General features: G+C 45.1%; 1 protein-coding gene across 1 annotated transcript in view; it reads right to left on the reverse strand.

Annotated features, from left to right (window-relative positions):
* Positions 1-23,157, reverse strand: part of TRIM37 (tripartite motif containing 37) — an 81,551-nt gene that overhangs the window by 3,714 nt on the left and 54,680 nt on the right. The window contains exons 20-24 of the mRNA XM_004590973.3: positions 21,382-21,510; positions 20,831-21,020; positions 18,099-18,217; positions 9,456-9,566; positions 7,790-7,868 (exon numbers count right to left, since the gene is read on the reverse strand). Coding sequence (XP_004591030.2) covers positions 7,790-7,868; positions 9,456-9,566; positions 18,099-18,217; positions 20,831-21,020; positions 21,382-21,510 — 628 coding nt within the window. The remainder of the gene's footprint in view (positions 1-7,789; positions 7,869-9,455; positions 9,567-18,098; positions 18,218-20,830; positions 21,021-21,381; positions 21,511-23,157) is intronic.

Here is a 23,157-nt window from a genome sequence, read left to right on the forward strand (position 1 = left end):
TACATTTCCATAGTAAAAATTATTAGAAAATATGAAAAATTGATTTAAATGAATGACAGCAATGAAAATATCTGAGTTTTTTTATCTTCCAAGTATCAATAATCTTATAAACTTTCTAAGAAATTTTGAAGAAAAACAGAAAATAGCTCATTTTCTGAACTGCATTTTAAAATTAGTCTTTTCTTATGGAAAGCAATTTACCAAAACACAAATAGGTCATAACATAGAAATGAAAATGTAAAGTGAGTTGAACTAGAATTGGAAAAATCACATCAACCAATGAACAAATTCCACAAGCAAAAAAAATTCAGGCCCAGATTTGTAGAATATTCCAGATATTCAAGAGAAAAACACTCTTCCATCACTTCCCAGATGTTTGCAAAGTAGCAAACAGCAGGGAATATGTTTGAATTTCTTTTCTAAGATCAACATTACATTGATGATACAGCTGGATCAGGATATGAAATAAAAAGGAAAAGAAAAACTTGTTCTATAAAAAGATATACAAATATTTTAAACAAATACTGGTAGGCTGTGAAAACAGGAGATCAGTAACAGAAGATGCAAACAGGATTTGCAAAGATGGCTAACATTTCAAAATTAATCATGAAAATAATTTTTAGGGGAGAAAATACAAAAAATCAGAGATCAATGTTATAAAGCTTTTTAATAAAATTCAGCTTCTCGTAAAAATGATTAGCAGGATAATAGCAAATAGCAATTTCCTTATTATAATTAAAATAGACGACAATGAATCTGTAATCACCAGCATTACTAACATGTAAAATAAAGTTTTTCCCTGGAAGTGAACCTGGATCCACTTCCTCCTCACACTTTTGTGTCTTAAAACTTTGTGCTGGACATGAAATTGGGAAAAATACACAAAGTCATATGCATAGTCATTAACTTTTAAGCAACAGAACCGTCATGTATAACTAATGACCCTGTCATTTACAGAAATAATCCAACACAATGGAAAACCAAACAAACTGACGAGAGAATGAAGCAAGATTTCTGGGTTGAAGATCAATATAAACAACCAAGTTACTTTACACTAGTAAGAAAGAGATATTGACCATGATTAAAACACAAACTATGGACAAGGAAATGAATATCAGTACGAAATGAGTTGGAAAAACTTTATACCATACTTTAAAATATCCTTCAGTTCTATATTTTAAAAAGCAAATGTCCTAACAGGAAATAAAGCCAATACAAAGAAGTCTGAGAATCCAGTAAATATTTGGCAAATTGTATATAGTCACGTTTTTAATAGAACATTCTATATCTTTAAGAGAGCCAGATTAAGCACAAATAGGTTTCATTTTTTGAACCACAGAAAGCTGAGGTTGAAGAGCAAGCAACTGGCCAAACCTGAAAGGCGTTCAGGTCCCTTGGAGGAGAGGAGACCTGGGCAGTGGCCTTGCCGGGGCAGCTGCACGTGGCTTTATACCAGCACAGCGGTGTCAGTGGTGACTGGGGAAGGTGGCTTGGACAGCAATAGTGGGGAACCCTGGAGAGTGGTGAAGCCTGCACTTGCGCACAGGTCACTGTGGCAGAAGCAGCAGAGAGGCTGGCAGTCCTGTGGGAAGCTTTGGGAGCTTCAGCCATTTTTCCTCAATCACCTCCATAGAACAGCTGTCACACATACATCCAATGAGGCCCTCTGGGAACTGGGGGAAGTCACTGCAGCTTAAGGCTGGCAACTGGGAAGAAAATCCCGGGGAGGAAGTACCACTGGGTCTACAGCAGCTGGGAAGGGGCAAGTGAATGAAGCAGGTGATTCCACCAGCATCCCAAGCACACAGAGACCTCTGCAGCACAGCACGAAGCCAATGCAAAACTCGGTCAGGTGACACCGTGTTCCGGCAGTCCCCCTTCCAATAAGAAACAGAGGTCTCTAAGAGCATGAAACCACCGAGCTTAATCCTAACAAACCTTGAACCACGCACAGCCCCTAATTAGAATCACTCAGCTGTTACAGTAGGGTCGAAGCAGCAGACGTGCCCATTTTCAGGCATAAAGATTATTAAACAAAGAGAATATCTAAACGTTCTTCTCAAGATGGATCACTTTTAACATAATAGAGGTATAGAGGAGGGAATAATAAAAATCACACAACAATGTCCCTCATGAATATGCAAAATTCCTGAGCAAAATGTTAGCACATCAAACACCACCACACATTTACAAAACGACTGTAATGAAAACCCGAGCATCCGCTTCCCCAGTGCGAGTTCCTGGGTTCCAGCCTTGGCTGCACTGCGGGCTCCACCTTGCGGCTGCCACTGGAGGCAGCAGCTAATGGCTGAAGGACTGGGGTTCCTTCCACCCAGCTAGGACATCCAGACTGAATTCCAGCTCCCATCTTTGGCCTGGACAAGTTCCAGATGTTGTAGGCCAGAAATTTGAAAATTAAAAACCACTAACTAGAATTCTGGTATGTTGCTGGTGAGAATGCAAAATGGCAGTGCCACTTGCCACAACTTTGGTGGTACGTACCTCATAAAGTGAAGCATATGCTTACCACAGGATTCAGGGCAGTGTGTCTGACACCAACCATCTGGAGTCAGGTGAAAGTAGGCAGCTTTCGGTGAAGTCTTCCACAAGAATGCCCATTTCTCAGACACCAGCTATACGTTCACGGATTGCTAGCTGGCTACAAATTTGGGGGCTAGCCACTTAGCTCAGAGCCCAGGAAAAAGCAGTCTGGTTAGAACTATAGTTCTATGAAACAAGGAAAGAAATGCAAACCAGCTGATGCTGCGATACACTGTGAGGGCTGAGAGGGTCGCGCACAGCAAGGGCTCTCACACTTAGGACACTGACTTAGGCTTATTGGGACTGCATTTCATGGCCATGGCTAGGTCATCGGCATGGAGGCTGACAGCCGGCAGTGGGCACCAGCTCACTCTCCGGTGTCAAACGCAGCATAAATGAACACTCGTGTCACTTGGATACTAGAGGCTACTTCTCTGTAACAGAGACACAGATCAGCCAGTAAGTTGCTCCATACCCAAACAGTAAGTGCCCAGCAAAATAAAAGTTTAGGGTTGGGCCTGGCGGCGTGGCCTAGTGGCTAAAGTCCTCGCCTTCAACGCGCCGGGATCCCATATGAGCGCCAGTTCTAATCCCGGCAGCTCCATTTCCCATCCAGCTCCCTGCTTGTGGCCTGGGAAAGCAGTCGAGGACGGCCCAAAGCTTTGGGACCCTGTGCCCATGTGGGAGACCCGGAAGAGGTTCCTGGTTCCTGGCTTCGGCTTAGCGCAGCACTGGCCGTTGCGCTCACTTGGGGAGTGAATCATCGGAGGGAAGATCTTCCTCTCTGTCTCTCCTCTTCTGTGTATATCCGGCTTTCCAATAATAATAAATCTTTTAAAAAAAAAAAGACCATTTGGATTACTTTCAGTTTATAGACCTTATAAACATTTGTGTTGTATGTTGGAGTGTAACCCTGAACTTTGGCACAGGGTTACACTCACATGGGCACAGGGTCCCAAAGCTTTGGGCCGTCCTCGACTGCTTTCCCAGGCCACAAGCAGGGAGCTGGATGGGAAATGGAGCTGCCGGGATTAGAACTGGCGCTCATATGGGATCCCGGCGCGTTGAAGGCGAGGACTTTAGCCACTAGGCCACGCTGCCGGGCCCCGATCCAAATGGTCTTTAATGAGTAAATGAATCAACCACAGTGCATCCATATGATGGAATACTACACAGCGAAAAACACAACAAAACAAAAAGCCACTCTACCTATCATGGATGAAACAAAACTACATTCTATGCACAAGGCTATGTAGTATGGATTCCATTCATGATTCTCAGTAACAGGGGAAAATAAAGTGGTAACCAGGATCTGGGGGGCATTGAGGCACAAGGGAACTCTCGGGGCGATGAAAATGTCCTGTGTAGTATGGTGTTAATAGACACGTGACATTTGTCAAAATCCACAGAACTACACACCAGAAAGACTGCATTTTAATATATGTAAATTTAAAAATCAAGCAGGATGTGTGGGGGAGGACAGAATACAGACTTAACAGATGAATCTGGATTATGTGATTACAAACAAATTACATAATCGCAATAGACATGAAAGAAGGGAACCAATGTAATTTTGAATATAAAGACCTAAATCACTTCAAGATAGTGTCTCCACAGGAGAACAAAAAATAAGACAAAGATACTATTATACATGGTAAATTTCTCAAAGGAGACAGGTCAGCCATTCTAAGATCCTTGCTTTTTATATTCAGGTTAAATAAATACAGTATTGCAATTAATGAAAGCCAGGTTTCTGTTATTAGAAAAAGCATTAGAGTTGGGCCCAGCACATTGGCTCAATTGGCTAATTCTGCCTTGTGCACGCTAGGATCCCACATGGGCACTGGTTCCCATCTCGGCTGCTCCACTTCCCTGCTTGTGGCCTGGGAAAGCAGTCGAGGACAGCCCAAAGCTTTGGGAATCTGCACCCGCACAGGAGAGACCAGGAAGAAGCTCCTGGCTCCATATAGACTTAGCTCTGGCCATTACAACTATGTGAGGGGGGTGACGATCCAGTGGATGGAAGATTTTTTTCTGTCTCTTTCTGTAAATCTGCCTTTCCAATAAAAATAAATCTTGAAAAGTATTAAAGAAGGTTAGAATGGCCTATGGACTTGGCTAGGCTGGTGGTACAGATAACAATAGATTCTTTAGTGTTTTCTCTTGAAAAAAATATTTATACATGCACAAAATCAGAAAAACATAGAGATACAAGTATTCACATGAGCACGTTTACAATTGCTTCCTTGTCTACGCACTGAAGAGCAGTGAGAAGCCTAGCACCAGCATTTTTGATTATAATACAACTCTCTTAAGAAAAGGAGCCATGGGCCTGGTGGTGTGGCCTAGTGGCGAAAGTCCTCGCTGGGATCCCATATGGGCACTGGTTCTAATCCCAGAAGTTCCACTTCCCATCCAGCTCCCTGCTTGTGGCCTGGGAAAGCAGTCGAGGACGACCCAAAGATTTGGGACCCTGTACCCACGTGGGAGACCCGGAAGAGGTTCCTGGCTCCTGGCTTCGGCTTGGCGCAGCACTGGCTGCTGCGCTCACTTGGGGAGTGAATCATCAGATGGAAGATCTTCCTCTCTGTCTCTCCTCCTCTCTGGATATCTGACTTTGTAATAAAAATAAATCTTAAAAAAAAAAAGAGAGAAAGAAAAGGAGCCACATCGAGGGGTGGGAGATTGGGGGGAATCCCAAATAAAAATAAAAGGAGTCATGGTTCTTCAGAAGTGCCTGACTCTCTGTTTGGGTAGGGAAAACAAAAGGTAAGCCTGGAGCACCTTTGCTGTCTGAAGGCAAAGTGTAAGTAAACCAGCCATCAAGAATGGGATTTATCAAAAGGCCAAAGGAACAAACTTGCAAATTTCTAATGACTACAGTCACCTCAGATCAGATGCAAGGCTTCAGGTAAATCTGTTAACATACATTGACATAAATAAGTAGGAAAATAAAAATAAAGGAGGAACAACTTTTCCTTACATGATAAAAGGAATCTGTGTAAGAAATCAGGGAACTAAAAAACTATGATGAAGTCATTGCAGTGTGGGTGGGCACTGTGGTGCAATGGGTTCAGCAGCCGCCTGAGACACGGGCGTTCCATGACACAGCAGCAGTGCAGTCATGGCTCTCCCGCGTCAGGGCTGGCGTTCCTGCACGTGCGCGAGAAAGACAGCTGAGCACGGCCCAAGTGCGTGGGCTTCTGCCTCATGCCTGGGAAATCCAGATGGGGTTCTGGGCTCCTGGCTTTGGCTTGGCCCTGGGGAGTGAACCAGTGGATAACCTATGAAAAATCTTTTTAAAAAGATTTATTCATCTGAGAGGCAGAGTGACAGAGATCCCCCATCTGCTGGTTCATTCCTCAAATGCCAGTAAAAGCCAGGGCTGCATCAGGCGAAAACTCCATCCAGGTCTTTCCCGGGGTGGATGGCAGTGATGCAAGCACATGTGCCACCATCTGCCACCTCGACAAGTGCATTAGCAGGAAGCTGGATTGAAAATGGAGCAGAGTGGACTCAAACTAGCTCTCTGATATGGATGCTGGCAACTCTGGTATCAAGTGGTGGTCAGATACTATATAATACCTGGGGCCAGGCCTAAGGAAAACTGAGAAATCTTCTGGGAATGAACTTGACAAAAATGAAATACTGAAGCAAGATATTAATATAAAGACTAACAGGAACCATGTCCTTCAGCAGAAGAAAAATGGTCGAAAAGAAAACGTGAGGACTCAAAGAACACCTGTCTCGGTGCCCTTGCTTCTTCCGTCCCTCCCTGCATTTCACGAGTCTGGCCATGGCAGGCGCTATGGGAAAGCTGAGTGTCCTTGGCGCCGCCGGGCGACTGGGCAGGCTTGATATAAAAGATGCCCAGACACCAGAAGAGGAATTCATTTTCCTCATACTTGGCTGCTCAAAGTCAGCAAGTCCAAATTAAAAGCCATCATCTCTAAAGCAATCTTTGGATCTCTAAGGCTTATTACAATTCCAAGATGACTGGGATAAAAGCTTCGTGGAGGCGTCATCCCTCGCCACACAACAAAAAGACTCAAATGTGTGATACTGCCACGCTGTCCAACAGCACAGTCGCAAGACTGGAACAAGAGGTTTCTGGTCCCATTGTTAATAAATTGCAGAGACATATTTTCTCAAGTTCATTTTTATTAACAAAAAGGGCAAACTATTTTGAACAAAATAAACTACGAGTCACAGCATTCAGCATGACGTCAGAGATGGAAAAGTAAACACTACTCGTGAAGTAAAATATGAGAAGCAGGATGGCTCTCACAGGCATTCAGCTATTCATGCTCTCCCAAGAGCCTCTCGGTCACATTTTCAGTGTAATTTTCACCATCTTACAGCAGCTCAAACACAAATGCAGGGGCACAATGGCAATGTTTGGCAATTATTTCCAACCAGTTATGAGCACAGAGGAAAACTTCGTATCACAGTTTCACTGTGCACAATATATGAATCTAAATGCAATGACACCCAAGTCAACAATCAACTAATGAAAATAAAGAGGGATTTAAAATATTTGTTGTACTGCACTTAAACAAGAGGCAGAAATAAATGAAATCAGTGATTTCAAATGATCTTACATGACTCCACATGACCAGGGATATGACCAATCCATATTAAGTTATTTAAAATTACATTTGCAAAAGTCAAACCAGAGAAACGTGAAAGTGTGCTTGCACTTGAACGAGCAAGAAAAATAAATTAAAATTTTACTCTGTCAACATATTCCCAAGAGTAAACTGAGGCTAGTGTTACTTCAGCTATTCACAGAAAGTGTCTACAGGTATCGAGTCACAAGTAATGTTTCTACTTACTACCCTACATGTACTAATGAAACCATCAACCATAATTAAAACCCGTTAAATACGTTTACAGACAACTGAGCATCCAGCTAAAGCCAGCAGTGAGGCGGGAGGTCGAGCCCGTGCCTGGCCTCAAGTCCACAGCTGGCACAGCCGACAGACTGCTTTGTGTGAGGGTCCTCACCTGCTAACTCAACTGGGGGCGACTGTGCTGTCAGTACAGGGCGCCGTGTCACCTTCTCCCGGGGAACTACTGTGTCACACTAGCAGGGAGCTACTGTAACGGCTGCCGCGTTACTTTGGGTAGAGATGACAAACCATGAGACCAGCTCTGACTGTCTCACTGAGGACAGACTGCAACACAAAGTCAGCATGGCTTGGGGTCAAGCTAGTGAGCAAGGAAGTTCTCTTGATTTAACAATTACCTTCCACTGTTTTCATCAGTATTGAAGCTGAGCACTTCAGGATCTATTTGTTCACCATCAGGAAAACTGGAATGTGTACCTACGAGAAAATGAAAAGATTAAAAACAAAACAAAAAAAAGCTTACATTTAAAAGCAGGTAACAGAACAGAGGAGCGTGGGCTTCCCTAAGCATGTCCCCTAAGTGACACAGACAGGCTGGGCTGGGAACAGATCTCTGCCACTGTGGATGTGTGATGGGAGTCAGGCGTCAGCCAACACCAAGGGAACACAAAGGAAAAAACACAAGCTATGTAACAGACACCCACAGGGTCAAGGGGAAGGGCTGCCTGGCTCTGCCTGCTTGGGAACACTGCCTGCAGCCTGCAATGTGCTGTACAACACACAGCACTCAACATCACATGCTCAAACTCCAGACGATTCCTTCAGAGGCAGAGGAAACGACAGGTGCACTGACACTCACAAATCAGCAAGTGCTTACCTCTCCCCTGAAAAAGATACCAATGCCAGGAAAATACGTAAATGAGAAAGCTGACAGCATCCGTCAGTCCAGAGTTCCTGGACAGGACTGCTCAAACTGACACCTGGTGTCTCTGCGCAACATGCAGTGAAGCCTGGCTGGCCTCACAGCATGCCCTTCACTGTTTAATCTGCATTTTAGAAGGCAGAATGGTGATGGCACCTTCACAGAACACAAGGCTGCCCAGAAAAACCGAAGTTTATGAAATCTTAATAAAAGAAGGTGAAAACAATACAAAAATACAGGCTACAATTTCATTTAGGTAAAAGGAATACAAACAAAAATCGAACAAAACAAGATAAAATACCGGGCCCAGCGGCGTGGCCTAGCGGCTAAAGTCCTCGCCTTGAAAGCCCCGGGATCCCATATGGGCACCGGTTCTAATCCCGGCAGCTCCACTTCCCATCCAGCTCCCTGCTTGTGGCCTGGGAAAGCAGTCGAGGATGGCCCAATGCATTGGGACACTGCGCCCGCCTGGGAGACCCGGAAGAGGTTCGAGGTTCCTGGTTCCTGGCATCGGATTGGTGCGCACCGGCCCGTTGCGGCTCACTTGGGGAGTGAATCATCGGACGGAGGATCTTCCTCTCTGTCTCTCCTCCTCTCTGTATATCTGACTTTGTAATAAAAATAAAAATCTAAAAAAAAAAAAAAAAAAAAACATAAAATACCAATGGTGAGTTTCTCTTGATGAGTCGAGTCTTTCCCTAACACACACTTTTCAGATGCGGAAGGAGAGAAAAAAAAAAACTGATTCCATGACCTGCATGGACTTCTAAGAAAACAGATTATTTTTGTAAAAATATCTGAAAACCAAACATGTGTGAAACCTCTCCAGGCATGGTGAGAATTTTTATAACGGGTTAGACAGAAAAGACCTGGGTACCATGGACAGCCTCCCCTCCCGCCCCAGGCCACACAAAGCAGAGTGCGCCCCGACGTCTCGAGCCAGCACGCAGCACTGCAAGGTGTCTCGCCGAGCTGCACACCATCTCCCAGCTCTGATGAGGGCTGTCACACTGACAGCAACTGACATTGGGGCTGAAGCTGCAGCGAAGCAGCTCAAGCAGCAGCAGCAGCGGAAGCAGCAGCAGCAGCAGCAGCGGAGACAGCGCTAAGGAAACCGTGAGAGGTGACATCGCGTGTCGTACCTTCATCTGGGGGCTGGGCCATGAAAGAGTCCTTGAATCCACCCAGGCTGGTGTGCTCTTCCTGCTCCTCATTCTCAGTGTCACATTCAATGTCACTATCACTGCTCATTCCTGGCGGGAGAGAAGGGGAGAATGTGCTTCAGTGAGAAACCAGCATAAACAACAGGAAGAGGACGCCTCACCTGTGCTAACCTGAGAGGCCTACTGCACTGGACACGGAATGCCAACATTTCACACACCAAGCACCAAATAAAGCTGCAAGCAGCCACGCAAACTCCACTTCAGTTCTTTAGAGCAGTGGTTTCATTCTTGTTTCAAATTTAAAAAAAATTTTCCTTTCCATAGTACCATGAAAGTTTTAAGCTAAACCTCAGTTGATTTTTTTTCTTCCTCTCAAATCTGTTTTTTTTTTTTTCCCCAGTCTTAGGAATGACCAGGAATTCCTGAATCCTAATTCACTGTAGTCAGGCCACATAATAAACATAAATATCCAGTATGTATGTATGTATGTATACATGAAAAATTAAAGCAATCTGGGGACCAGCATGGAGCTCAGTGAGTCAGGCCACCACCTGTGATGCCAGCATCCCATATGAGCACCAGTTTGAGTCCTGGCTGATCCAAGCCAGCTCCCTGTGAATATGTCTGGGATGGCAGCAGAGGAGGGCTCAAGTACTTGGGATTCTGAGCTTTGGTCTAGCCAAGTCCAGCAGCTGGGGCTATTAGGGGAATGAAACTCCAAATGGAGGCTCACTCTCCCTCTTTTTTTTTTTAAGATTTATTTATTATTTTTATTACAAAGTCAAATATACAAAGAGGAAGAGAGACAGAGAGGAAGATCCTCTGTCCGATAATTCACCTCAAGTGAGTGCAATGGCCAGTGTGCTGCCAACCCGAAGTCAGGAGCCAAAGCCAGGAACCTCCTCCAGGTCTCCCATGCGGGTGCAGGGTCCCAAGGCTTTGGCCGTCCTTGACTGCTTTCCCAGGCCACAAGTAGGGAGCTGGATGGGAAGTGGAGCTGCCGGGATTAGAACCGGCGCCCATAAGGGATCCTGGTGCGTTCAAGGTGAGGACTTTAGCTGCTAGGCCACCGCAACGGACCTGTCTCACCCTTTTTTTAAAAAAGATTTGAGGCCGGCACGTTGGCTGCAGCGGTTGGAGCTGAGCCTGTCTGAAGCCAGGAGCTTCTTCCGGGTCTCCCATATGAGTGCAGGGTTCATCCTTCACTACTTTCCCAGGCCACAAGCATGGAGATGGATGAGAAGTGGAGCAGCCGGGGCACAAACCAGTGCCTATTTGGGATCCCAACACCTTGCCCAAATGCATAAAAAAAAGTGTTTCTATTTGAAAGGTAGAGAGACCCAGAGAGGGTATCTTGTCCAACGGTGCCCGCTCCAAATGCCGCCAACAGCCAGGGCAGGGCCTGGCTGAAGTTGGGGCAGAAGCACCGACCTGCCGTCTGCTCCTCTGAGCAGCACCTCTGACCTGCTGCCTGCTGCCTCCAGAGTGCTGGGCAGCGAGGTGAAATCCGGCACGGAGCTGGGCCTGCAATGCAGGCACTCAGGTGTGTGAACAGTTGCCCCCAAAAGTAAAAGTCATTTCATAAAAATTAAAATTCCAATAGTGGCCAAGGCAAGGTTTTTTTGTTTGTTTTTTACGGATTCTTTTTCTTTTGCTTTTTGCTTTTTTAATGGAATAATAAGGGTGGAAAACTAAGGATATTGATGGAAATAAAAGAAAACAAAGTGAAAATGGTTTTCAAAATATTAAGAAGGGGTTAAAAAAGAATAGTTCTAATTGTGTCAAACATTACATTCATGAAGATAGCAAAAATAAAAAAGGAAGTTTTTTCAGAATTAATGAAATCAATTCTGAACTGAATAAGCATGGAAACAGAACATGAACCTTCGTGGGATGCTGTGATGGCAGTGCTCGCAGGGCACTCGCAGGACTGAAGGCTTGGCACATCAGAAAACATGGGTTAGCAGGCTATGCCAGCTGTGATAGCAGCATCTTCCACGGGTGCCGGTTAAAGTCCTGGCTGCTCGGCTTCCAGTCCAGCTCCCTGCCAATGTGCCTGGGAAGGCAATGGAAGATGGCCCAAGTGCTTGGGCCTGGTCATTTGGAGAGCTGGATGGAGCTGCAGCCTGCTGCCCTCCGCCTGGACAGTCCTGCCATGGTGGCCGTTGGGGAAGTGAACCAGCAGATACATCTGTCTTTTTCTCTCTCCCTTACTCTACCTTTTAAACAAATAAATCTTTAAAAAGAAAACTTGGTCTCCAGTCAACCAGTGAGTGACCTACGCTTCCACTTGAAGAAGCTAGAAGAAGGAAATTGAATTCCAAAGTCAGTAAAAAGAAATAAACAAAATCAGTGGGGAAAAAAATTGGGAAAACTTTAATGAAACAAAAGGCTGTCCTTTGAAACAACCAATGAAATTGGAAAGCCTTTAGCAGACTCACTATAAGAAAGCTAACAGAATTACCAGCTTCAGGAACACTAAAAAGATAACAAAAATAAACAACTTTGCTATGAAATCAAGAACACACATGAAATGGATAAATTCTTTGATACACATGAACTATCAAAACTCAATAGCCCGGGACAAGAGAAACATGAACAGGTATTGCAGCCATTAAAGAAGCAAACCCTGAAGCAGGCACTGTGCTGTAGTGGGTGAACTGCTACCTGTACCCCTACAGTCTACCTTCAAGGATTAAGTCCTGACTGCTGGGCTTCCAATCCAGCTTCCTGACAATGCACTTGGGAGCAGATGATGGGTCAAGTACTTAGGTTCTTGCTACAAGGACAGTCCTAGCCTCTTGGCTTGGTCCTGGCCCAGCCCTGGCTATGATTTTAAGAAGGAACTAGAAGACAGAAGCTCTCTGTCTCTTTCTCTCTTTGAAATAATCCTTATAGAAATACATAGCTTTTTATTTCTTTTCTGTCTCTCATCCTCTCTGTACATCTGACTTTGCAATAAAATAAATCTTTTTTTAAAAAGTTCCAAAAAATAAAACCACAGACCCAAATTATTTCATTAATTAAATTTTACAACATAATTTCATTGGCTATATTAGCTGGTGAATTCTTCCTCTTCTGTTTCCAAGAAAGGTTTAGGTAATACAGGTCGTCTCTTCAATATTTACAAGACATAGGATGGGTACATGGGAATTTCTGAAATCTTTTTCTATTTTAGCAAAGGAAAAATATAAGCAAAATCCTTTCCTGTGCTAAAGTAACTTTCAGACTTAAACAGCTACTTCTGCGATGCACCACCTCCCCCTTGTGGCCACTCACTGTTCCTGCACACACACAACATGGAACTAACTTCTGGTACAATTCACCCCAGCTGCCTGGCCAGCTCGCCCCGCCAGGATTTATTTATTTGAGAGGAAAAGGGACAGAAGGAGCAACAGGAAGAGTGATCGATCTGTCCTCCACTCAGTGGTTCACTCCCAAAATGGCTTCAACAGTCAGGCTGAAATGGAGCTAGTAACTCCATTTGGGGCTCCCTTGGGGTGGCAGGAGGACCAAGAACTTGAGCAGTCTTCTTCTGCCTTTCCAAGTGCATTAGCAGAAAGCTGGGTTGCAAGAAAATTTGTCAGGAACCCAAATCACCTGGGATTCCAGGCCAGAGCTCCACTTGCTGGGCCGCAGTGTGGGCCTAGGCACAAACTGGATCTTTTCACATTAGTGCATCCAAATTCCTGACAGATATTAATCTTCAAAATCCAAAAACAATAAATCGTAATTCTTGAAATCTAGGTGATTTTGTAGGTACATCTTCCGGACTCTATTTAGCACATTTCCTTTATGAATTAATTTATTTTAAAGAATTTATTCATTTTACTTGAAAGTGATAATTACAAGGGCCCCGCGCGGCGGCCTAGTGGCTAAAGTCCTCGCCTTGAACGCTCCAGGATCCCATATGGGCACCGGTTCTAATCCCGGCAGCTCCATTTCCCATCCAGCTCCCTGCTTGTGGCCTCGGAAAGCAGTCGAGGACGGCCCAAGTCCTTGGGATCCTGCACCCGATTGGGAGACCTGGAGGAAGTTCCTGGCTTCTGGCTCTTGGTTCCTGGCTCTGGATCGGCACACACCAGCCGTTGCAGTCACCTGGGGAGTGAATCATCAGATAGAAGATCTTCCTCTCTGCCTCTCCTCCTCTCTGTATATCTGGCTTTGTAATAAAAATAAATCTTTTAAAAAAAAGTGAAAATTACAGAGAAGGAGACAGAGATCTTCAATCTATTGGTTCATTCCCCAGATGGCCACCATGGTCACAGCTGGGCTGGTCTGAAGCTGGGAGCTTCCTCTGGGCCTCCCATGTAGGTGCAAGGGCTCAAGGACTTGGGCCAGCCTCCACTGCCCTCCTGGGTCATCACAGGGAGCTGGATCAGCAGTGGAGCGACCAGGACACAAATCATTGCATGAGATGCTGATGCCACAGACTAAGGACTGGCTCCCAGTGAACTCGTTTTTCAAAAAGATTTGTTTACTTGAGAGAGAGAGACAAAAAAAACACTAGGGCTCCTCCCAAAAGCATCCTAATCCTATTACATTATAACGGACCAACAATCACAGCTCTCTAGACCCTGGATTCCTCCTAGAGTGGCCACTGGCGAGACTTTAACAGGTGTATGAAGGCTTTTCCTGGGCACAGGCATGGCGAGTAACACTGACGTGACAAAGAGATCTATGCTACCCTATCTGGCACTGACTTTTGTGCAGTGTAAGAAACGGGGCCTCATAGATGGAATTCCATAGTCTACCAACTAGGCTGGGAAAAAGCCAAGCTTTCCAACATTACATTGTTAAACAGGAATCTCAGTACAGGGTTATGGCAATGGTTCCAGTGAGTAAGGAAAAGCACTGTTTATGATAGGCACGTATATGGAAAGAGTTATATTTTATTGATGTTTAAGCGTAATTTAAAACACCACTTCAGTAGTCATTTCTCAGCCAGAAGCAACACCGCTAAACATGTTGATGTCTTCAAGTTTCTGCAGAATCTTCTCTTCAAGAGAGGCAGCCAAGACACTATGGGGATGACCACGTCTCCTCTCACAGTGCCTGGGTTCCAGCCTCAGCTCCACTCACAGCTGGCACTAACGAGCACCCCAGGAAGCCACAGGGCATGGCCCAGGTACTGCCCAGGTACTGCCCTCCCCGCCGAGCAGGCAGGAGACCTGACCGAGTCACGGGCTCCTGGGCCAGCCCTGGCTGCTGCAGATGTTTGGGGAGGGAGCCAGTGCATGGGGGATCTCTGTCTCTCTACGTTTCAAATAAACAAAGATCTTAAATGTCAGGAGACATGTCTGGTTGGACCATCTGAGAGAGGCTGCAGGTGGTGGTGGTGGTTACCATGGCACCAAGGAGGTAACAGCTGAGGTTCCTCTGCAAATGCTGAGCGCAGCTGTCCTGCAGTGAGGAATTACACAGTCCCAAACATAAATGGCACCGAAATACAAAAACTCCAAACCAGATACTATTGCTGTTTCACCAAAATAGAGTATGAAAAAAATGAGCTTATAATTATAGCATATGGTAGACAATCTGAGCCATATTTTGTAACCAGAATGTATTAACAAATAGAAAATCATGAATCCCCACAGGATTTCTATAAAGATCACCAATCACAACAGAATCCTTTCTTAATGTTTTAACAATCAATACATTACTTTAAAATTCTTTTGTACTCCATGTCCTATATGGAAATAATGATGCCAACTCTCTGAACCCTGACATGCAAACTGGTGTTAACTGAAAAAACTAAAGCCGTCCCCGCCACGGCCTCCTAGTGCAGCAGAGGTGCGCGCTGGCAGCCGTGCCACAACTCATCAATCCTTGCAGTTGAAATGAGTGCAGCGGAAGGAGGGAGAAGAGGAAAAACATAGACCCCCATGCCAACTCTCACTAACACAGCTGGCATTCTTCCCTGCTTAGCACATGAAGGACACAAAAAGGACAATACACAGAGCTTGTTTCAAGTACCTTCTGTCATTCAAATTATGCAATGTCTTCTGTACTTTCAGGTATGTGACAATGAACTTGATACAATGTGGACAACAGACCAGAAGGTAACACAGTAAGTTGGCAGAGCCAAGAGCTCCACTGTAGATTTTAAACATGACTGAAGGTGAGCACCTGGGATGCTGGTTAAGATGCTGGATGGATACATGGCATGTCACAGTGCCCGGGGTTCAGGTCCCCCTTCTGTTCCTGACTGCAGCTTGCGGCTCATGTGCACTCCGGGAAGCGAGAGGTGATGGCTCAATATCACATCCCCGCCACCAATGTGGGAAACCCAGAATGAATTCCTGCTTCCAGCTCAGCTTGGCCCAGACCAAGCTGTTGCAGACATCTGGAGAGCGACTCAATGGATGGAAGACAACTCTCTCCATTTATCCATGTCTTTCTCTTACTACCTCTCAATTAAAAACAAAACAAAACCAAAAAAAAAAAAAAAAACAAACACAACCATGACAACAGGACTAGTGTTGTGCCACAGTGGCTAGGCTGCTGCTTGGGCCACTCACACCTCATCCTGGAGTGCTGCTTTGAATACTTGCTGTTCTGCCTCTGACCCAACTCGTTGACACCACATTTGGGAAATGGGTGTGTTAGTCCAGGCATCCGCAGGGGGGGACCTGGTTGGAGCTCCCAGCTCCGGTTTTGACCTGGACCAGCCCTGGCTGTTTAATTTTAATTCAGTAGACCAATGACGCTACACGATTGGTCACACAACAATCTTGAATTAAATTAATGGAACACTGATTCCTCTGCTGAACCCAGTATACAACTAGAGTTCTTCTGGTCACCAGTTAAGACTTATCTCTAAGGACAGGAAGAGATCTTCCTTACACCGTTTCACTCCCTAAATGGCCTAGAATTCTAGACTGGGCTAGAATATAGTCAATAGGCAGCTTTTTCCAGGTCTCCCACATGAATGCACTGCCTTACACTTGTGCCATCCTCCATTGCTTTCCCAGGCATATTAGCAAGGAGCTAGACTGGAAGTGGAGTAGCTGGGGCTTGAATCGTTACTCATAGAATGCCGTCTTTTTCTCAGGCAGTAGATTAACACACAAAACCATGGCACCAGCTCCCACTGTGGCTATTTAGGCTGTTTGAGAAGGGAATCAGCAGATGGAAGATAGATTATTACCACTCTTGGTCACTCTGCCTTTCAAAAAAGAAGTAAGTTTGAAAGAAACCAACAACTAACAAATGGAAAACTCCTATAAGAAGAGCAGAACAATTTGCTCACATTAATCAAGACTGATTTTTTTTTTTTAAAGATTTATTCATTTTATTACAGCCAGATATACAGAGAGGAGGAGAGACAGAGAGGAAGATCTTCCATCCGATGATTCACTCCCCAAGTGAGCCGCAACGGGCCGGTACGCGCCAATCCGATGCCGGGACCAGGAACCTCTTCTGGGTCTCCCACGCGGGTGCAGTGTCCCAATGCATTGGGCCGTCCTCGACTGCTTTCCCAGGCCACAAGCAGGGAGCTGGATGGGAAGTGGAGCAGCCGGGATTAGAACCGGCGCCCATATGGGATCCCGGGGCTTTCAAGGTGAGGACTTTAGCCGCTAGGCCACGCCGCCAGGCCCAATCAAGACTGATTTTAAAGACAAAGACTTAAGTGTTTTGGGGAATATCTTCCCTATAAACTGAATATACCTAATTCATCTCGCATATCTAACAAAAATTCAACAGCTGGCACATTTTTCTCTATGTGGCTTATTATTACTGATTGAACATTTTATCTGTAGGTCTTTTCTCCCTCTAAATGCTTTTCTGGGTCAGTGCCATGGCATAGAAGGCTAAGCCTCAGTCTATGCCACCAGCATCTCACATGGGTGTCAGTTTGTGTCCCGGGTGCAACACACCTGATCTAGCTCCCTGCTTATGGTCTGGGAAAGCAGCAAGACATGATTCTAGCCTTTAGGCTCCTGTACTCATGTGGGAGACCTGAAGAAGCTCCTGGCTTCAGAAAAGCTCAACTCTGCAGAAGGAATCAGCAGATGGAAGATTCTTTCTCTCCCTCTGCCCTTCTCTCTGTAACTCTACTGTTCAAATAAAAAAGCAAATTTGATGTAATGGAGACCAGAGTACCAGGATTCAAAGAAAACCAACAGAATGCATCTCTACTACTAAATAAAAGCAGATTCCCAATGAAACTTCTAAATACACCTAGATGACAAAATATTAAACTTTCTGCCATCGCCTATACCAACAGTGTCATGACCCACACGAAGAGCAGACTACACCTGATAGACTGTTTTACTACAAAACACAGGGGACAAGATGGGGGAAGAGAAGAGGATCGGGGAAGAGAGGGAGGAAGCCCAATGCCTACAAAATAGTAAAATGGAAAATAAGAATAAAAACAAAAAGTATCATTTTACGTAGTAAATAAGCCATTCTGCCTTTCATTGGGTCTAATGTCCTAGAAAATAAAACTCAGCAGCACACACTGAATGTCCTGTTCAATTAAGTATGTCGGATTGCAAACTGCAAATATCAGTGACACTTTAAAACTGAGATTCCCTGCCACTGCCACATCAGAAAAAACAAAAAACCCAGCATGCTTCCTGCCTTGCATCTGAGCACGCCTCGACCCCTGCTCACCGTCCTCCGGGGCAGCGGTGGCGCCTTCAGGGAGCACGGGCTGCAGCTCCTCAGTTTCAGAGCTGGCTTCCAAATCTGGCACCTGCAGGCCTTCCAAACAGCCTCCTTTGGCATTAGCCCTAAAGGAATAAAAATACAAATTGATACTTTCATAGAACCAGTAAGTGACACGGAAAACTATTTGCGTCTTATCCTGAACATGAATATCAAATCAAATAGGGTATATGCACTGGTGATTAACACTAGATTTCAAAATTTTGCTATTTTTATTATTTTTAAATTTGTACTAATTTTCTTTTTATTTGAAAGGCAGACACACAAATGAAGAGATGTCTCCCAGCCACTAGCCTGCTCCCCTGATGCACGCAACAGCAGGTGTGAGGCTGGACCAGGAGCCTGCACTTCAGTCAAGGTCTCCCAAGTGCGTGCGGAGATTCAGGCACTGGAGCCATCACGTGCTGCTGCCCAGGGTGTGCGCTGGCAGGAAGCCAGACCGCAAGCAGAGAAGAACCAGCAGTCCAATATTAGATGTAGCTGCTGTAAGTGGCACCTTAACCCACTGTGCCAAAGTGCAGAGCCCAAGATGCATGGATAAAACAAGACATTTATTTCTACAGACTCGTTTGTCATTTCTTTGAAATTTGTAGCTACCACGGACACAGGAGAGACACAGGATAGAGCTTTCGCATCAGCTGGGTCACTCCCCAGCGGGCCTCACTGTCCAGGGCTGAACCGGGCCAAGCCAGCAGGGCAGAGGTCCAAACACTTGGGCCATCTTCCAGTGCTTTTCAAGGTCATGAGGAGGGAACTGGATAGAAAGAAGGTGATGCAGCCCATGTGGGATCCTGGCATCACAAGCAGCAACTTTATCCGCTATGCCACAACACCAGCCCCACATTTTTTGTATTTAAAATGCTGCATAACCATATTGCTTAAATATACATAAAACCTGGGCCTGGTGCAATAGTGTAATGGTTAAATTCCTCACCTTGAACGCACCAGGATCCCATATGGTCGCCGGTTCTAATCCCAGCAGCCACGCTTCCCATCCAGCTCCCTGCTTGTGGCCTGGGAAAGCAGTCAAGGACAGCCCAAAGCCTTGGGACCCTGCACCCATGTGGGAGACCTGAAGGAAGCTCCTGGCTTCGGACTGGCTCAGCTCCGGCTGTTGCAGCCACTTGGGGAGTGAACCATTGGACGGAAGCTCTTCCTCTCTCTCTCCTCCTCTCTGTATATCTGCCTTTCCAATAAAAATAAATAAAATCTTTAAAAATAATGAAAAAAGAAAAAATACAGAAAACTTGAGACACAGCATACATAAAAAATTAAGGAACAAAAGAAAAATTTTAAAAAGGAATCAAAAAAATAGCCAAAAAAAAAAAAAAAAAAAAAAAAGAACAGCAGGGAACGTGTGTGGGCTAGGACTTGGAAAACTAGCCAGATGGGAGATAAGATGGGTGAATTCTCACTGTCCCTCCCCCACTTCACTTTCACTCAGCATTAATATTTAAACTTTTTGCTTACAAGGTTTTAAATCAAGCAGAGAGAAAGAGAGGAAAAAAAACCAAAACAATACCACCACCACATGAACAAGACTATATATACCCATTGAACCAGGCTGAAATTCACTGTAAACTGAGGATTATAGCTAACACTTGCAGATATTTGTATGGAACTTTATGTACTAGAAAAATATTAAAAATTTAAAAATCTATGTCCACATATATTTAATCTGTATGGCTGAAGGCTGATACAAATACATGTATAATAAATAATGTGTAAAAGCTGGCAGCAGTTTAACTTCAAAAAAGTGTTTATATATCAAGCTAATGAGAAATACAAGATCATCTTCAGGGATTTTAACAACTTCATACTGCTCAAAGTTGCGTGAAGCCAAAAATTAAACTAGCAGTTGCCCTTTTAAATTTGGTAACGATCTAGGTCTTCAAAGCTACATAAAATCAAGTTTAAGGAACGCTCGTATTTTTCTCAACTGAAAATGCTTTTCAAAGGCTCCAAGGCAGAACTACTCAGTAGCCATAAAACAGATTAGCACAGACACTTGTTTGTCACAGTGCTAACGTGCTACCTAGGACACCCATACAAGAGTGGCTGTGTTCAAGCTCAGCTCGGCTTTCAGTTCCAGCTGCCTGCCAATAGAGGTTCGATGGCTCCAGGATTGGAGTCCTGGGCACCTGCATGGCAGACTCCAGCTGAGTCCCAGGTCTCCGGCTTCAGCCCTAGCTACTGCAGGCATGTGGGGAGCGAGCCTATGGATAGAACGTCTCCCCAAATGCTTGCAGCACAAAGTACAAACCAGGGTAAAGATCCAAGCCAGGAACTCAGTTTCCATGTCTCCCATGTGAGTGGCACCAAGAAGGGTCCTGGGTCGTCTCCTTCGGCCAGCAACAGCAGGAAGCTGGAACTGGAAGAGGATCAAGACTTCTCCCAAACACCCCAGGGCAGGACGCAGGCGTCTCAAGTAGTGCCTGCCCTGCCGTCCTCTACGCCCTCCCTTTGTTCTTGCACTACTCATCCAACTAAAAAAACCCAACAGCAGCAACAAAAGAAACACCTATGATATATTAAAGTGACATCTTCATGCAATTAATCAACCTTCTGCCTACTAAACAATAAAGCAGAGATCAATTTTGTTTATTAGTATGGAGAAAAAGTTTCAAACAAAGCTGTCAGTTCTTAGCTCATTACATAAACGAAAGACATTAATTTACCCCAAAGAAGCCATTTTCCTCCTCTTCTCTACCATAGGCAGGCCATTGAACACGGCAACCACGACAGCACGGGAATCCAGGGCTTTGCACTGCCGTTCTTCTGCCTTGGGCAGAATGTCGCTGATAACGCCATGCGTCAAGGCGCGGGGAGAACTGTGCCTGCTCCCAGACTGCGAGCTGCCCGGGGAGCCTGCAAGGGAGAGCAGGATGGTCACAAAGCAGGCAACCACACACAGAGTCCTCTAAGTGAGATCAGGAAATGTCAGGTTACATCCATTCTAAACTCAATCAGAACTCACAGTAGTTACTTCAAAACCAACTTGAAAATGAACAGTTTTGATGCCAGGTATTGAAAATTAGAGTTAAAATACTCAGACTAATGGGCTCACTCATTTCTTATGGTTCTGTTATATTGTGAGACCAAAAGTCCTTCAAACTAAACTTTTGTATTTGTGGTGCCTTTCAGTGTCTAAAGCTGCACAATGTCACATAAATCTCCAGTGAAAAAAATCTACCAACCGAACCTACATCCCGAAGTCTCCCTAGTGTACCTTCAGAGAGAGCCTGGCCGTCTCCCTTTGAACGGCAGTTTTCCCCAGCATCCACTGCTCTCCGAAGCGACAGACTGCCTGCAATACTGGACCGAGCTAGCTTAGGTGAATTACTCTTCTTACTTGCGGCTGCAAAGACATTGAAAAATACTCCTGAATATGACCAAATGGCAGGAAACTCAGCCAGAGAAAGGGTTACTCCCACCACGCACAGAAGCTGACTTGTCTACTGTGTCAGAAATAAACAGGAACGTTCTATGGGCACCACTGGCTTTAAGACAAATGTATTCTTCTTTTGTTGCTAGTGGAACACAAAATCATGTATAAATGCCATAACAAAAAAATCACACCAACGTTAGTGCAATTAAACTATAAAAAATTAATAACTTCCGGGGGGGTGTTGCTGAGCCCTGAGGTCCCCTCCACGCATCCTGCATCAGGGTGCCCTGCTGTGAGGCTCAGCTCCAGCTGGACTCAGGATCAGGTGGGTAATGACCAAGCCTAAAGGGATTACTTTCTTCTTTTTTCTTTTTAAGATCTTACTTTATTTGAAAGTTACAGAGAGAAGGAGAGAGAGAGAGAGAGAGAAGGAGAGAGAGAGAGAGAGAGAGAAAACTTCTATCTGTTGGTTCATTCCCCAAATGGTCAGAATGGACCATTTGGGATGGAAGCTGAGCTTCCTTTGGGACTCCCATGTGGGTGCAGGGCTCACAGACTTTGGCCCCTGAAAGCATCTTCCACTGTTTCCCCAGGCCAAAAGCACGAAGCTGGATCCAAAATGGAGCAGCTGGAACTTGAGACGCAGGCACTCCAGGCTGAGGCTTAGCCAACTAGGCCATGACACCAGCCCCTCAGATGATTACTTTCATACTATCCACAGAGGATACGAGGATTGAGTTCACTGTCCTTGGCTCCAGCCTGGCCCAGGCCCAGCTGAGGTAGGCATCTAGAGAGTGACTGCAGACAGCCCTCTTGCCTCTGAAATAGATACATAAACATATACACATGTGTACCCACCCATACAGCAAACACTTGGAAACTGTAAAGCATTACTGTATTAAAGAGAAATCAATTAGATTTCTTTTCTGTGTGTATGGAATTAGACAAATAGAAATTACAATTATAGTCCCTCAAATGAAAAGTATTTGTGGTCAAAGTAGTAATAATAAGAAAATATAAACCCTTAAAATTTATGAATTAGGGTTTGGTGCTATGGTACAGTTAACTAAGCTTCCACCAACAGTGCTGGTATCCCACATGGTACCAGTACAAGTCCCAGATATTCCACTTCTGATCCAGCTCCCTACTTACGGCTTGGGAAAGAAGTGGATGGTCCAAGGTCTTGGGCTCCTGTGTTGGGGGACCTGGACCCAAGGTGTGATGACTGCGCCAAGAAGAAACGGGACACAGAGGATGCAGAGGCAAGTGACCCGATGCACACTCTGTCCAACTATTCTAGGCACTTACATACTAAAACTTTTGCAGGGCAGGCAGGCAAGTTATGCATCAGTTAAACAATAGCACATAAGCCCCTCTAAAGACAGGTCACAAGGAATCTGGGCAACGATCACCACGCTTTAGGCAACAGTATAGCAAACTGAAGTTGCAGGAACCGACACCAGTATTCAGACGCGCTTAGCCACAGACACTCAAAGAGGAGGGCAAGAATGTGAGGCAACTAATGTCCCGTCACGCTTGGCCAGGGAGGTGGCTGTGGTCCCAGCAGGAAGCCTGCTTCCTGGCAGCACTCTGAGTCTGCTGAGAATATATGAGACT

The sequence above is a fragment of the Ochotona princeps genome, chromosome 17 (genome assembly GCF_030435755.1).
Source record: "Ochotona princeps isolate mOchPri1 chromosome 17, mOchPri1.hap1, whole genome shotgun sequence".
Lineage (NCBI taxonomy): Eukaryota > Metazoa > Chordata > Mammalia > Lagomorpha > Ochotonidae > Ochotona > Ochotona princeps.